This window comes from Bipolaris sorokiniana (assembly GCF_000338995.1).
Source record: "Bipolaris sorokiniana ND90Pr unplaced genomic scaffold COCSAscaffold_2, whole genome shotgun sequence".
Lineage (NCBI taxonomy): Eukaryota > Fungi > Ascomycota > Dothideomycetes > Pleosporales > Pleosporaceae > Bipolaris > Bipolaris sorokiniana.
The window spans coordinates 1,940,206-1,956,309 of NW_006911896.1; the positions used below are offsets into that span (position 1 = coordinate 1,940,206).

A 16,104-nucleotide genomic window follows, 5' to 3' on the forward strand; every position below is an offset into this window, starting at 1 on the left:
TTTACAGAGGTAACCAATCTCTGTATCAGCGTTTAATTTTGGTGCCTAGCGAGCAAGGGCTTCTTTGGCGTTTTGACTGGGGTGCTTCTACAGAGGTTACGAATCTCTGTATCAGCGTTCGGATATAGTGCCTAGCGGGCGAGGGCTTCTTTGGCGTTTGGACTAGGTGCTTTAACAGAGGTAACCAATCTCTGTGTTAGCGTTTGATTTTGGTGCCTAGCGGGCGAGGGCTTTGGCGTTTGAAATTGGTGCTTCTACAGTGTAACCAACCACTGTATCAGCGTTTAGAATTGGTGCCACAGCAGGCAGAGGCTGTCTTGGCGTTTGGATATGGTGCCCAGCGAGTAGTAGCTGTCTCGGCGTTTGGATATGGTGCCTATCGAGCAACAGCTATCTTGGCGTTTGAGTAGTTTTGTTTCTTTTGTTATTTTTCGATTGTTTTTGTTGTCGTATGGTAGTCTCTCTATTAGTCATCGGGGCGGTCCGTGCGTTCTCGAAGATTTTCGCATTTTGAACACGTCGCGGGAAAATCGATAATACCCCCTCTAGCACCTCAACGAGAGGGCTGCACACGTTAGAGGCGGCGTTAATCGATTTCTCGCGACGTGTTACCCCTATATCCGATAGAAAATTGACGAGTTTTGATGAAAAAATTCAGCTTAAAAGTTGGTGTGTGTCCCAGACCCCTCTAGACCGCAACAAAAACCTCCATTATCACGCCTAGTCAGCCTACTCGAGGGTACATTTTACAGAGAAATTCGTACCTAGGTCGAAGCTCAAGAGCATCCGAGCGTCGACATCATGGGCCCCAATCCTTTATCATCCAGCGGGTCCTCCACCTGGTATTAACACTCTCAGTCCGAAGAAACGACGCTTTTTGGTATCCGTCCCCAAAGAGAAGTGTTATCTTCCATCAATAATACTTGTTGCGATTACCCTTTGCTGCTTACTCAAGTACATTGTTACCTGGGACCCTGTCGCAAATCGGTTCCAGACCCCACCAACAACCCGGCGCCACGATGGTTTCCCCGCCCCTGCAACCCACCACCTTGCAGGCCGCACCTCGACTACGTGAGGCAGCCAGCTATCTTGTATTCGACTGTGGCCTACGCCCGAATGGCCTTGGACCTGCACAGCTTGACTTGATTTTTCTCGACGACCACAAAAGCCAAGGCTTTATCCATGGCTATGCCATCATCAAACAACTTAGTCCTGCTGGCTCCTGGGCACTCATCGCAGAGATTAATGATGAACGCACTAGCATGTCGTACCTCTCACGCTATTATAGCATCACAACTAACCATGATCCAGACAACAAACGGGCCCAGTTGGCATCATCAGCCATTGTGAGCCCGCCTGCTGCTTCCGATGCAGGTGCTCATCCTTCCAATCACACAGCCGACCGTCGCATACTGTAGATACGTGGTGACACCATTACCACTCCAAACTCAGACCATTTATGCCAAGCGTCTCCAAACCAAAAACTTGCTCAAAGCATCGTGGCAGGGGGACAGAGAAAAGCCAGGGAACGTTGTGCGGACACACCCGGCGAGCCTGACCTCAAACGCCAAAAGCAGACCAGCTCCACCGCAGCCAACAAAACAATAACTTATGCGACTCGAAGGTGTCCCGGCTCATATTCACAAGAAGGGAAGCATTGTCTATGTAAAAATATTCAGTTATGAAAGTTGTTGGAAGAAACACTGGGGTGAGTCCCACGACGAGCATTTCAAGCTAGATACACTAGATGGAAAGAAGGAATACGGTTGCATACCTAGCTGTCCCGGCAGCTTCGAACGCGCTGCCTTATTGACGCATCAATGGGAGGAGCATGCGGAGGAACCTGACGCGGGGGCTCGTTTTGAAACTACGAACAGCCACCAGATTTCTTCCACCAGAAATACCTTTCCAGGGGCTTCTTGTCAACCTCCATCTTCCTTCCAGCAAATTTATAGCAATCAGCCCCAGCCAGGGCCTCAATACGTCAAATACGACACACCCGACGATGGCTTGAATGTCAAATGTGGCAGTTACCCCGACATCCTTACGGAGACTTTCCCCGACAACAGTACTTCTCACGGAAACTTGCATGACACCTCATTAGTTCAGGCAAGGGCATTACCTGAAGCGTCGAATGACACCACACAAGTCTGGAGCGGAGCGACATCTGCGCCCCCCACTTTCAACGCTAACTACGGCCTCGGCATCGATCTTTCTCAAGAGTCCTACATGGGTCATCAGATCTTTCCTGAATTCGGTCAGGATGGTGATACCTCCGACGCTGTACAGAAATCCACTGAGTGGAGCATAGGGCCGAATCCTTAGCTCGTGCTTAAAACGCCAACATTGTACGCTATATTTACCCTTCTACTTTTGCCTCGACGACCGCTCAGCATTATCAAAGTCCACGAAAGGCAATGAAAATGGTTCAATACCGTTGGCTTGGCTGGTGAACTATTGAGCAAGGCTGTCACCCGCGTTGCCCCGAACGAACGTTTCACACCAATCTGTACGACGGCTTGACGACTCATGGCTACCTCTTCCTTGCACATCTCTTTCCTTTCGCAATTCTTTGACTCTCTTATCCATGACCTCGTTTCAATGTCGATCATTTGAATGCTTTCTAGTCTCCGCTTCGCTTCTATGCCTTTAGCTCAATATTGGAGGTGCAACTGACGAACGGATATCCGCATACTGCATGCAGGTGTTAGAATCTCGGAGATTACATCTCAAGATAGTACCATAGCATTGACGAATGAACGATATATACCCCAGCCTTCAGTTTCATCTTGTTGTCTTGCTCGTAGGCTTTATCTGACCATGTTTTGTTTATCTAGCCATGCTCTTCACAGATGTAAACTGCAACCAAGCAAGTGAATGAACGAGACAAAAGGCTGCGATTAATTTTTGTTTAGATGACTTTACAGGTTCCCGGCCGACCTAAAAAAAAATTATTCCAGCTCGCTCATACAGAAAACCAATCGCGGAATCATGAGGATCATGAGGATCCAGGAGCTTGGGGGCTGATGGCTGTCCAACAATCGCGTGACGCCAACAAACGTGGCACCCCTGTCACACGCACCCTGAAATAGCTAGAGAATACAGCAGCCTATATGTATGTTGCCCGTCCCCCCCACACACACACGAGAATTCACTGTGGAGCTCAATTAAACAAAATTTGGAACAGTAAAGCCGTCGTGGTAATGCACTTTACGTTAGCATGAGACTTTGACACAGGAAAATTATATGCATTCCCTGAGATCTTGATTATCATTCACACACTCATGCTTGAAACAGATGTGGAAATAAGGGTCTTCTATCAATTCGTCCTCGTCGTGTTGTGGAGAAAAGAGAGAAGCTTCTAGGTAAGGAGGGTGCATATATTCTTGCTTGCCATGACAAATGCGACAATCACCAAGATCGCACTTGCCAATCTGGATAAGCACACAGAAGTAATATTAGCCCGGGTTACGGAGCAATAGAAAGCAAGCCTTTCTGGTACAGCGGAGAATCAACCTAATGGACTGGGGGCTTTGATCAAGCTGGCGAAGTGCCACCGCTTAAGGGGCAAGATCTCAGAAATCAGTCGAGTGTGCAAAGAGGCCTTGAAAGGGTTTGCGGCCTTTAGTATAAATGAGCATCCTTTTGCAAGAGATTTGAAGTAAGCAAAGAGCAGGATAGTCGAGTACTAGCGTGCAATCTCCAAAATAGTTTTGACAGCCCGTCTGGCGGTGCTGAAGGGGGGTACAGCTTAAGCTCTAGCTAGTGTTGTGGCTTATTATTTAAGCTCGTTTTCTAGCTAACTTTCTAGTAGAGATTTGAGTATTAGTCACGTAATGACTAGCGCTATCTAGAAACGGAGATTCCTAGTATTTTAGCATGCCAATTAGCGTTGAGCTTCTTAGAGCCAATTAAATCGCGTTTCTTCCTCACACGAAACCCCCTCAAGGACCGATTATAATATGCAGCTAAAGCTGCAATAAGAGAGCCTAGAGAACTTGGAATCATGGAGCAGATCCGAGGTTTCTATAGGCAATTTCCTGTCTTATGGGATTTGACGTTGGACTTTGTGAACACACTGTATGCCCGTAGATTAGGGATGGTAGTACTGACCAGGTAATTGTTTATACCCACCAAATTACTACTCCAAATTCAGCTCCAGATCCTCAAACCCCAAGTCTGCCGGCTCCACCCCCACGATACCCATTCCAATTCTCTTCCAAAATCCCGGCTTTCCTTCTACTTCGCTCACCAGCATAACCCAAAATACCCTTTCTCCCTCAATTCCCACTTTAGGAGTCTGCCCAAAAGTTAATTAGTATTTGCATGGAGTTTCTCCCTCTACACCCTCTCTAAAGAATATCACACTTACCTTCGCTTCGTCTCCGAAACTACTCGTATCAAAGCTAATATTATACTTCCTCAGCTCGGTCCATTCCATCTGCTCGAATTCCTTGGGTAAATCAAACTTCGAGATTGGGTTTTCTAGATACTGAGGAGACGAGATTGCGCTTGGGAGACGGGAAGGCCCAAGGTAGCTTTCGTTAACATCTGTGAAAAGTATGGAACTTCGTTCTTCCATGATCGGTGCCCATGTGCGATCGAACACATGACAAAGCCGCTTGCAGCTAACTAGGAGAATGCATTTCACTCGACTGGTTATGGACACGCAGTCAGGAACTACAGCATCGTCTAGGCTCGCGAGTCCAATGGCAGTCTCGCGGTTAGGATTTCCGGGATCGAAGAGAAAGAGCATAGGGCGGCTTGTTGTGTGTGCAAAGTACAGCAGTACGGATTCGGGAACCAGAGAGCATTTCCAGGGAACGTGGTTCTGAGCGGCGATCCAGTTTTGGCTCGTTTCCGTTGCCATAAGCGATGCCATCGGCGCAGTGGTACTCAAAACCCCCGTCTCATCAATGCGAAGACAGCCTTTTGTGTGATTTACCGCCGTCAGGTCAAAGCCAAACTGCACCATTGTCTGCCAATAAAACTTCGGTCCGCTCCTCCTCGCAAAGCTCCAAGACGGCGCATCTGGACCTTTGACATCGTACTCTGGCCCACTCATCACCCACAATAGCAACTCTGGCATATGTGTCCAGACTCCAAAGTGGTAGGACCCTTCCATGGTTGCCTTCGTCTGCCTGGCAACACCTTCCAATGCAACGTGCCGGTCCGTCTCGTACGTCAGCTCGTCGGCAGAATACCGCTGCAGCAGCTCCGGCCACGACCGTTTCTCCTCCATGTCGTAGTATACCTCGCGCTCGTTCCATTCAAATTCTCTGCACTTCCATGATATGCCACCGTGTGTGAAGAAGAGCATGCGCCGAGAGAGATACCATTCCTGACGCGCCCAAGCGCGTGAGCCTAGGCGAGTGTAATACGGGTGGTAGTTCTGCCATGGTGTTGCCGCGAGATGAATCGTCACCGGTGCATTATTTCTCCCGATAGATTTAATAGTGATCTGAGGTGGGCTCGGCGGCGATGTTCTTTGCGTGAAATTTTGCCTGTTTGTGTTTTCTTCTTCGACTGTGGCACTCCTTTCAGCGGGTGTTGCCACGCTAATAACCTTCATCCTCTTGTGTCCGTCTTCAAGGTCTTGTCGTGCAGTCACAAAACAGCCTTCCGTACTGTCTCTAGCATCTGCGGCCGCAATTGTGAGGCGAGCGTACTCGTAGACAGCTCCCATCTTCGCGGCTTCTTGTTTCCAGTCCTCAATATCATCTTGGATTATACAAAGAGAATCAATCCAGAGGTATTTAACGCCGATATGTTTTGTGATCTTGACAGCATCTCTGAAGGTTTTCGGTAATTCTTCTAGTGGGATGCCCGCAAGACGCTCAGTATAATTCTCCTTTGTTGTCTTGAGTGGATGGTTCTCCGGGTTACCCCAGCAGTGGCTCAGCGCAACATAACACCCTGTCTGACCGTCCTTTGTTTCAACCAGTTTGACATGGTCCGTGTATATGGCGAGAACGCGGTGCGGGAGCGGCGCATCAGTGTCTTCCCACGGGAAGCATAAGCTATCGAACTTTGGACGCCGGCCGTCAATCCTCTTTCCTGCAAGCGAGCGCATACAGGGTCCGTGTCTCCATTCACAAACACGCAACCACTCATTCAGATAATTTAGCGTCTGTTCCGACTCGTCGTCGACCAGGGAGCCATATTTCCGATACGCAATGTCGCTCGACGCGCACGCTTGGAACTGCGCCCACCGGTTTTCCGCAGGCTCAGGGTGTAGCATGTGTTCAGAGATGAAGTCGGGTTTGTGGCGTTGACATTCTCTTTCTGGGGGGACGTCGGCGCAGGGCGTGTCTTTCCAAACCGCAAGGCAGAGTTTTCCGCGTCGGATCTCGGCACCCAGGTCCAGCCATCTGAATTCGAATACCACTTCGCTGACCCTCTCGCAGGCGTCCACTAAAATTCCAACTTTAACCTTCTCATCAATACCTATATTCATCATCGTTCGGATAAGACTCTCATTATTGTAGAAACTAAGAGAGGCGACCGGAGGCTTGAAATTATCCTGCCACTTGAATTCTACCGAGACGATAAGATTGCACAGATCGCAGTTGGGCGAAGATTTCAGAATCTCCAATACGTCCTTGTGCCAATGGTATTGGACTTTGGCGTTCATGCGGTCATGGAGGAGTGAGACGAGGGCTTCGCATTCGGTGCAAAGAGACATGATATCGGGCTATTATGAAGTGGAATGAAAGGTCTAGGACGAATACATGTGGTGGAACAGGGATAGCTACTTGATATATGGTTGAATTCCAGCTGGGAACGAATTCCTTCTGAATAGAGAGAGTCGGCAACTTGGGCTGAAGCAGAACGGGGGTCTGACTTAACATGCGCTGCCTACGTAGTTGAGGGTATAAGACTTGGCGTGTCTTAGAAGGGAATTTAGGTTAGTCAATGGCGCGTATTTTCTTGGCTAATTGTGATGCCTTCTTGCCACGGCGGCTACTCGTGCGGATTAAATGGGCAAGCCTGTATCTGCGACTTGCATGTGCTGCCTCGAGAGAGCGTATAGACCGATGGTACAGTATAGGGGTGCAGTCAGTATATCTGCTTGTGGATGTTTTGCAGGAATTATACGGGAAACATCAAAATAAGAGCGTCAGTAACCGGAATGCATATGCCGAGCTGTACAATTACGATAGAATGTTTCGTATAATATTATCGACGTTTCTTACTGGGGCAAAATTATATGTAAAACTTTAGTTCCCAAAAAATCCTAGTAAACGGATGGAGGGGTTCAATGCCGTTTCAAGGTGTTGGAGGTAGCGGTGGTGCGCAGTGCCAACACAGCCATTACACAGCCACCACGAGCTGCGTCACTAGATCCACTTCTATTTCTTATGTTGGTAGAAAAGGTATCATGTTTTTGTAAACATATTCCCATAGATCCTGATCTGTGACTAACTAGATGATGCATGGCATTCCATCCATATTAGCATCGTGCGCGCCCCGGATTAGTCTGTAACAGAAAGAGAATTGTTGATCATCAACCTCTTTCTTTGTTACCTATTGTTACGTAATGGGATCAGAAGAATCACTTACCTCGCCCCGACGTTCAATCTCCTAAATGCAAAATGGCTGTCGACTGTGGGAAAGTTGCCTTCTGGATGAACGCAGCGAAAAGCACCTCGAAGTGCTTTAAGCATCTCCTGCCCCCCATTTCCCCCTGCAGCGCCTTCTTTGTAGATTTTGGCCACTTTTTAGCCATATAAGTCTGGAGCGCACTCGGTGTTCTCTGGTCGACTAGCTTTGGAGTCATCAAATCGGCCGAAGAAATCGTCTCTCAAACCCGAAAGCCGCAGAATATCAGTGTGAATCAAGCGTGGCTTTCCTTTGTATAAGCTTACCGCTGATCCCTCACTTTCTTCTACCGCAGCTTATCGTTATAGCTGGAAGGTGTGTCTGGCCTCTACGTTGCACGCATAGACTTTGCTAACTTGGACGTAGTGACACTACTGCAGTAACCTTGGCAAGTCTCTTCTACGAGCTTGTACGAAACCCAGAACACATTGATTTCATCTGACGAGAAATCTCGCCCCATGTTGGTCTCAACAGCGATCTACTGGACCAACCACTCCAATATCTTGAGCATCTGAACGCGTTCATCGACGAAACGCTGGGACTCCATTTCCTGTCGGTACAGACTTGCAACGCAAGACGCCGTCTGGAGGTCTCGGTATTGGTGGCATTTTCATACCCGGCAATATCACCGTCTCATGCTCACAATACGTTGTTGGGAGAAGTACGCTTTTTACTACTTTTTGATCTTGACATTGCCCTCCCTTCCCAAGCACCGACCCAACCCACTGTTATTTTGTATTGTGAAAAATAACTGTCGCATTTTCAGGCGAAGCTATCTACGAAAATGCACCCAAATTCATGCCCGAACGCTGGTACAAATCTCCCGCCTCCGTTAGGAAAAAAAGCGCATATGCACCTCTCTCCGCAGGACCACACAATTGCATCGATAAACCCCTCGCGCTCATGAATCTGCGCACTACAGCCGCAAAGCTACTTCACCGATTCGACGTGTGCCTCGCGGCTGACGACGATGGTACAGCGTTCGAAAGGGACATGAAGACGCAGTTTGCCGCAGTCACGGGACCTTTAAGTCTGAGATTTACTGAAAGGAAAATTGGAGGCTAAAGTAAGGAGTTTGGTATCATTCTTTGAGAGCAGCAGTTCAAAGTAAGTTGGGCGCACAGTAGTACCCAGACGTTGATCCGGTGGAGTCCGCTAGCAGATCTTGAAGCAGCGTCTCAGCATGACCACGTATGCTCTCCCTGCTTGCGTAGCTGAGAACATTTGCTATGTTGGCATCGTACCCCCAGGTGATGGTTCTCGCGTTCTCCAGGTCCTCTGAGAGGAAGTCGTTTGGCCAGAAGTACTCTCCGGTTGACCAAGTCTGAACACGAGAACCTCGAAGGCCGTGGATGAAGACAACATCCACTCCAGCGGATGGACCAAGGGTGCCGTCATGGAGAATTCTGGGGCCGATAGCATCGTTTCTAGATGCACCAGAGCCATCCTTGGATGGACCACTCTTGCCGCGGCCAAGGAGCTTGTTGAGGAGGTTGGTGAAGACTTGCTTCATCATGGATATGATATCGTGTGCTCAAGGGCAGTTTGTCTGAGAAGGGCAACGCTCGGAGTGAGGAGTGTATTGGAAAGCGAACTGATGATGCTTGTTGAATGAAGAAGTCTTTGTCGATAGTCCAAAACAAATTTGTGGGAGGCAGTCGGCCATTTTATAATCTTGGGGAAGGCCAGGGCAATGAAGCCCGGAGAGATAGAAATGTAGGTCATCACTCTGGCACTTGCTTTTGATGCCAAGTAAGTAGGGTGGGCTGAAATGGACAAGATTACTGGTGAGCGAAGTGGAGAAGACTATTCTTTGGCATAGGGGCAAGAGAAGCATTTCAGCTAGCGTTGCGAGGTAGAGGGAGGACCTTCGTGGCATCGTGAAAAAGACGGCCGGGACAGCCCGGAGGGAAGTCGGCGGACAGACTGGGGCTGATTGTTGTGGTTGAGCATTGCTTATGCAGTTGGTTTTTTAGTTTCCCAAGAGCGGGGATAGTGTGCGCCACATATGGAAGAACAGGGCGTCACACGTGAAAGGACGTTTCATATGTCCAAAAACGGTTCGACGCGTGTGGGAGAGCAAACTGGAGTCTGTGCGTAAGTGTAGTATGCCTCAACCCTGGACTACTTACCGTTGGCTCGCTGATATTGGCTCTGGGTAGGTCACCGTCAGCACCTACCTTCGCCATACACGTTGTCTCTAAAAACGAAACTTGTATTTGACTCTTCTCAGGCACTCAACAATGGGAGACCCGAGATCATCGCCTTGGCGGTGGATGCAGCCTAGCCCTCTGTTGGTCTCCGCCTCTTGCTAGCCTCGTCTTTAAGCTGAAAACCTGCCAAGTAAGGAAAACCGTCGAAGCCGTATTGTATGCTTCTCGATGAATGCAAATGGGGAAAATGCGCAGGATATGAGCGAGTAGACGTTTAGCAAGAGCAGTTTACCGAGCAAACCAGCGTACTGCAAAACATCTTGGAGATAGGGTAGTATCGTATAAGTGCACGACCTCCTGTGAGAGACGACAGTATACTACATGAGTGTACGGCATCGTCGTCACGTGGTGGTTCGGGTTGGGGGTAGTTCACGACACCGAGCAAAGCAAGAAGGAAGCGGGGAAGTGAAGAATCCCAGGGAGAGTAACTAAGGAGAAGTGCACAGCCTGTTGTAAGCGTCGTCTTGCAAAGTGCGCGGTCTCCTGGGAGCGCCACCATGCAACGTGTGCTTTCCACCCCAACACCCGAACCCGGAAAAACCCAGCGGTGCCTTTGAATCCGAATATTTTTTCTTGGCCCGCCGTGATGATCAGCTTGTCGGCAAGACACACGCTCCGTATTCCCCGGCTTGACATGCATGTCCCTTCGTTTGCGTCCCTGAGCTTAAATTCAACTCCTGTCACTGCCACTGCTACAACGGCACATCAAAGCGCCACCTTTAGGCGTCACCGACTTCGGTTCTGTCAGCAGCCATATAATTTCTGCTATCACGGGCGTCTTTCAATTTACACACATGAGCTTACACTACAGCATAGCAACATCCATGACATCCACTTACCCCCAGCCCCAGCCCCGGTCCCGGTCCAGAACCGATCCGCACCTGTAACAGACCGTGGGCTAGGCCTATCTGGAAAAACACAACGACTTTTCTCGCTAGACTAGATTGAGACTAGATTCTTGAAGACTGTCTTAAGTAATTCTTCAACGCAAGAAAAGCAAATGCTATCTGGCATCTCAGTATCTCAGAAAGCAGCCTAACGAATACGAAATGTCTCTACTCTCTGTTTTCCTCTTGATGAACGTACTTCCGTCACTGCTTCACCAAGCATAACGTGGTTATTCTGCACATAAGTCTCCCCCAGGAACAGCCATTCACGAGCAAGCTGTCGGAGCAAAAAAGGATATCTTCCGCCAAAGAGAACAACTACAACATCGCCAGGTTTCGTGACCATCGGACCCAGACCCAACATTCCAGATCGAGTGCGATATAATCTCCGGTTGAGTGAGTACATAACACAGCATTTCTCAATACGGGAACGTCCCTGCTCATGGTTTGCGCCCTGGGAATCACGTACGAGGTCCGTATAGGCCTGCAGATCAAAGCCAGACTCGCCCTCTAACCACTGGTACAGGTCACCTTTCGCTTGCTTTGTGAAGTGCTCCACTGCTTCGCATCTTGTCGTCGGAGCGCCTTCGAATCCGATCTCGAGCGTATTCAACAAACCGCCTGCGAGTAGCGTCATAAAGAACGCAACGTCCAAGGCCTCGGCCCCAAAATCGTATTGGCGATTGGGTCTTGGGGAAATGGGCATTGGGAATAATTGGTCCCAGATGGTCTGGGGTGAGATGGTTCCACTAGTAGCGCCTTGGGCGATAGTCTCGGAAACAGCAACGACAACGTCGACCCGGAAGCCGTCAGCTTGCAACAAGTTTGGCTCTTTAATCGACCCTTGCACCAACGGGTTGTCGTGCAAATGCGCAAAGTAGCGATAGTGCCCTTTCGGCGGCACTCCGGCCATGTAGATATTCAAGACAAACGAAGAAGCGTTACGAGGTTCGTAGAACTTGGGAACCCAAGTTGGAAACTCGTCTTGTCCGGTCGGGTCGGAGTGGTGCTGTACGTGAGAGAGAGCATCCAAGATCCGAGGACTCCTGCGGATGCAATACCTCGTAAAGTCGCGGTAGACGTCGCGCACGCTCTTGTCGTAGTCCGGCCTCAGTGCCCAATGTCGGAGGAACTTTCCATCAGGTCGTCGCTGGCCCTCCACGTTCTTTGCCAGCCAAATCAAGCCTCTCTGCATTAGTGCCAGTCCGGGATTCTTTTGGTTCCCTGCGAAAGTGTTCAAGCTCCCTAAGATCGGCTCGAGTCCCTCGTCAGTGCAGCCTAACAGCGCATAAATCCGATCTCTTGGATTTGTGGCCTTGAAGTTTCGAACCGACATGAGGACTCGCAGCATCGGGCCGAGCGAACCAGTCGGTGCCAGTGGATTTATTTGATCGTGTTCTTGTCCTTTGACGATTGCCATGGCTTGCCACAAGCTTAGGCCTGATGCGTTAGGAGTGAGACCTCGATGAAGCAGGAGGAACGGTACGACGACGAGGAGCATGTGAAAATCAATCTCGAGGTCTTCGCATTTCGCAATGCAGTCTTTTGCAGCGGCGACTTCCTGGATGCACCAAACGCGCTCAAAGTACTCTTTTGTAAGCAGCGCATCCAATGCTCTTGAGTTTTCTGGGTGGTCTTTCATGGCATTTACGACAAGGTTTTGGTGATGCAACCGTGCTATCTGAACCTGTTGTGGTGACTGGGAGCTCTGCTGGATCGTTGCTTGCAGGGCTGCGGCAGTCATGGCAAGTTTCTGAGCGAATTCGAACGCACGGCGGACTGTTGCATCTTTTTGGCCAAGCCAGATAATAATCCGCGACGCATTATTATACACGGATCGCATATAGGATACCTGGCGGGATCGCTCGGCATTGTCATCCTGTCGGATACAAATGGCATCGATCCAGAGGATCCTGCGCTGGCGCGGTTGTCGCAAGGCTTGTAATGCTTGCTCCAGGTTTTTAGTGAGTTCCAGTTGCCCCAGTATATTTCCTTGCTTGTCTGCACAAAGCAGGACATTGTCGCTTTTTTCCTTCCCCCAGACATACGACAGCGCTTCAAACGGAACATGAGGATGTTCTATATCCACATTTTGAAGGGTGCATAAAAATGGGTTGGCGCCCTCGCCGGGCCAGAGTTCGAGAAGTCGAGAGTACGCAGTTACATTTCGGTTTGGATCTTGTGGAGGTAATGGCTCATAGATGAGGCTTTCCATTAGTGCAGTGGCGATCTTCTCTTCACCGATATCTATATACTATCGACGCAGGAGAGAGGTTGGGAAACCAGGCGGCAATCAAGCTCTCTCAGTGAGGCTGAAGTGGGGCATATGGACGAATCCACCAATCATTTGCCTTTCTACCGGTGTCACGTGGGCTACCAGCTCCGGCATAGTCTAAGTTCTCTTACGTGAAGTAGGCATTAACATGACATGTATTGTAGATGCTACCACCAAGGCCAGCATGCTTAACAGCACTACTTAGCTTCTAAGAAGGAACCAGCCTCCAGTTATAGAAAGTTTTTCTGCAGAAATAACAACCGTCTCTTTTGTACCAAAGACGCACGCGAAGTCGGCTGCTATTTTCCCCATGATTACTGTATAAACTAGTCCACTAGACTAACATCACTATATCTGTCGAGTAACCACACTACGCTAGATCCGAGCCGCGTGGTAAGCTAATCGACCATCTACCGGAAATGGTAGTGGCGAAAGATGGAATTTCTCTCCATCGATGTTCTCTGCGATGAAATCATGACTGTCGACAGTTATCTGATGAACATTCGGATGATCGCGAAGATTGCGAAGAGTGAGACCCTGTGATGGTATGGTCGAATCGTCCAAGACAATAGGCTTCCAACAATCCCATGTCACTCCGTCGCTGCCGACAACCGCCAAACCAATTGGGCCGGCGAAAAACGAGGCAGTAGCTACTCCCGTGAAGCCGCCCGCAGATGCAGCTGCTGATGATACAGCTCATATAGCACCGCTTATCGCGCCACTCCCAACAGTGTTCACAGCTGCCGCACCAACAGCCCTAGTACCGGTTCTACCGGCCCAGAGCGCTGCAAGTACATTTGCGCCGTGCCAAAACCATTAGCAGTGACCGCGTTAGAAGCGGCTGCCACAGCGCCGGCCGCAGCGCTGTTTACAAGCGCCGCACTTGCACCTGCAGCAGCCATTACTACAGAAAGTCCACTAGCGATGACTCCAGCAACCGCGAAGTACCAAACTCTTGACTAAGCTACTATCAGCACTGGAGCGTCACGTCTAGCCACATGTCTAGTAGCCTCCAGAATCAACCACTTTAACGCGAAAAGGTCGACATCATGCTAGCATATCCAGGTGCTCTACCCCGATCAACTTCTCCCTTATTCCCAATAGTCGCTGATGCATCGGCTCTGCCTCTTCATACTTGCCATTTTACCCCAGAGCATTGCTACTGGCCACGTGCACCGTAAGTAATGAGCGTAACTGGTGCATATAGGCTATGATTGGTGCAACCTCCAACAAACGTCAACGTACATTGTTTTTAGTGCCAATCAACTGCTACTTTTCCAAAACATTCAAGCAGACCTGACCTCTGATCTACTACGATTAACTGCTCTGTCAGTCAACCACGTCGCCAGAAGATAATAACAGAATAGACCAAGCCAAACCAAGAAGACCACTGCCACGCTTGCTACCACTGCAACCAGGGATGTTATTGTAAAGCCGTATGAAGCACTCTGGAACGGTTCGTTTCCCTGCAATGTTGTTGTCGCAAGACCAACCTGCAGTGCCGACAAGACCACAGAGAGTATAGCAAATACAGCTAGCATCCACTTAAAATGGCGGTCGAAGAAAGCCTGATACCACTTCGATCGGCTTTGGTACCCTCCGATAAGATTACGAAACGAATATTTGGGCGGAAGAAGTCTGTATATGGAGTTTAGTCGGCTTAGTCGTAGCTCTCCGTATTTGTATCGTTGGTCGACATCGCTCAGAGTCTGGCAATCAATGTTGTTCAGAAAGGTATCTATAAATTCAACCCAGCCAGACCATGCTATGTCCTTCGATAGTAGCCCCGCTTCTTTTGCGATTTCAAGGTCGCTCTTGTGCCGTACGAGCCATGCATAGGATAACAGAAAGCCGCTCGCAGCTTCATGCAACTCTCGATCTAAGCATAAGTCGTTGTTCCACGATTGCCAGTCCAGGAGGAAATCGGGCAATGGCTTAATGAAGATTTGGTCCTCGAACCACACGAGATGCTCATTGGGGTCCTCGGTGATGAGGATGGTTCGCCCTAGCAGCTTTTGCCGGTGCAATGGTCGTGCAGCCGTGGGGCGACCTGCGAGCCATAGGTGGCGGTGAATATTATTCAGTCTCGGTGTTTTCAGCTCAAGGGCTAGCGCACTAGATGGTCCTTCATTTGATTGCGATGCTTCAATGTGTCGGAAAGTTGTCACAAAATGTATCTCTTTAGGGCCGCCTGAGTCAGGAGCAACATTTGTTGAAGGGTTGGTCTCAGATATCGGTGGCTTAAGCTCTTTAGACTCTCGACTCCTAGAGCAAATATTAGCCCGAGCTGATTGCATTGTTGAGGAGCATGCTTGCTTTGTATTCTGGCCGTTCATTGTGGAAAGTTGCGCCACGGTTTCAATGCGTAATATGTAATAGATGTGATAGTTGACGTATATGCCTCAGCCGGACGTCTGTTGATGACACACTGACATTGTTGTATAGTCAGTAGATTGAATCTGGACGAAATTGCGGAAGTGGGCACAAGGTATTGTCGTTTTCGAAGTAGCGAGTTAGAGATGCAGTAGATGTATAAGAGGTAGCTGTGGCTATACATATAGTTATTTCTGTTATTATTATTATTATTATTTTGGTTTTACGTCCTGTCTCAGCCGGTGGGCTATATAAGACGTGCAGGCTAGGCCCGCAAGTATCTACGTAGTGCTATCACTTTGGTGTAGGTGGGGGAGGGGGCTATCTAAATCGAGGTGAGGCTCGTAGCCTAGTCTAGAGGGAGGTAGAAGGGGGTCTTGCGGGTAAAAGAGAGAGGTAGGGTGGGTGTAGGGCGAGGCCACCTAGTATAGGTGTTGCCCTAGTTCTCGAGGTTTCCTTTGTGCCAGGCCTGTGTTGCAGCCCTAGTTTCTTCAATAAAGGCAATAGTAGCCTGTATGCCTACGCTCGTGTTTAGCAGGAAGGCTAGCGATAGGGGGTCCTTGCTCGCCTCCTGCATCTTTATCCTAGCCTCCTTATATAGCGTACAGCTAAGGAGGATATGGGTAGGATCTTGAGTAGCTCTATAGTTGCAGGGGCAAACTTTAGAGTCTACTTTGTCTCGCGTAAAGAGAAAGTCTCTTAGGTAACAGTGCCTAGCTTAAGTTGAAAGAAGGCGCTAGAGACTTCTCTACTA

The 16,104-nt window shown here is 49.2% G+C and overlaps 5 protein-coding genes across 5 annotated transcripts; 2 read left to right on the forward strand and 3 right to left on the reverse strand.

Moving 5' to 3' along the window:
• The first annotated feature begins 1,386 nt into the window (after positions 1-1,386).
• On the forward strand, positions 1,387-2,396 carry COCSADRAFT_33442 (uncharacterized protein). Its single transcript, XM_007697359.1, has one exon. The coding sequence runs from the start codon at positions 1,612-1,614 to the stop codon at positions 2,323-2,325; it is 714 nt and encodes a 237-aa protein (XP_007695549.1). The 5' UTR covers positions 1,387-1,611; the 3' UTR covers positions 2,326-2,396.
• Positions 2,397-5,611: 3,215 nt separating this feature from the next.
• On the reverse strand, positions 5,612-6,116 carry COCSADRAFT_134413 (uncharacterized protein; the record flags this gene model as incomplete). The annotated part of the gene is made up of 1 exon (XM_007697936.1): positions 5,612-6,116. A coding segment is annotated over exon 1 (462 nt), but the record flags the coding sequence as incomplete, so codon positions are not given.
• Positions 6,117-8,397: 2,281 nt separating this feature from the next.
• On the forward strand, positions 8,398-8,753 carry COCSADRAFT_350197 (uncharacterized protein; the record flags this gene model as incomplete). The annotated part of the gene is made up of 1 exon (XM_007697937.1): positions 8,398-8,753. The coding sequence occupies one exon, from the start codon at positions 8,401-8,403 to the stop codon at positions 8,665-8,667; it is 267 nt and encodes an 88-aa protein (XP_007696127.1). The 3' UTR covers positions 8,668-8,753.
• Positions 8,754-10,831: 2,078 nt separating this feature from the next.
• On the reverse strand, positions 10,832-13,091 carry COCSADRAFT_109190 (uncharacterized protein; the record flags this gene model as incomplete). Its single annotated transcript, XM_007697938.1, has 2 exons — positions 10,832-12,896; positions 13,062-13,091. 2 exons carry the CDS (start codon positions 13,089-13,091, stop codon positions 10,851-10,853), a joined length of 2,076 nt encoding a protein of 691 aa, XP_007696128.1. The 3' UTR covers positions 10,832-10,850.
• Positions 13,092-14,272: 1,181 nt separating this feature from the next.
• On the reverse strand, positions 14,273-15,109 carry COCSADRAFT_66372 (uncharacterized protein; the record flags this gene model as incomplete). Its single annotated transcript, XM_007697462.1, has 1 exon — positions 14,273-15,109. A coding segment is annotated over one exon (837 nt), but the record flags the coding sequence as incomplete, so codon positions are not given.
• Between the last annotated feature and the right edge of the window lie 995 nt (positions 15,110-16,104).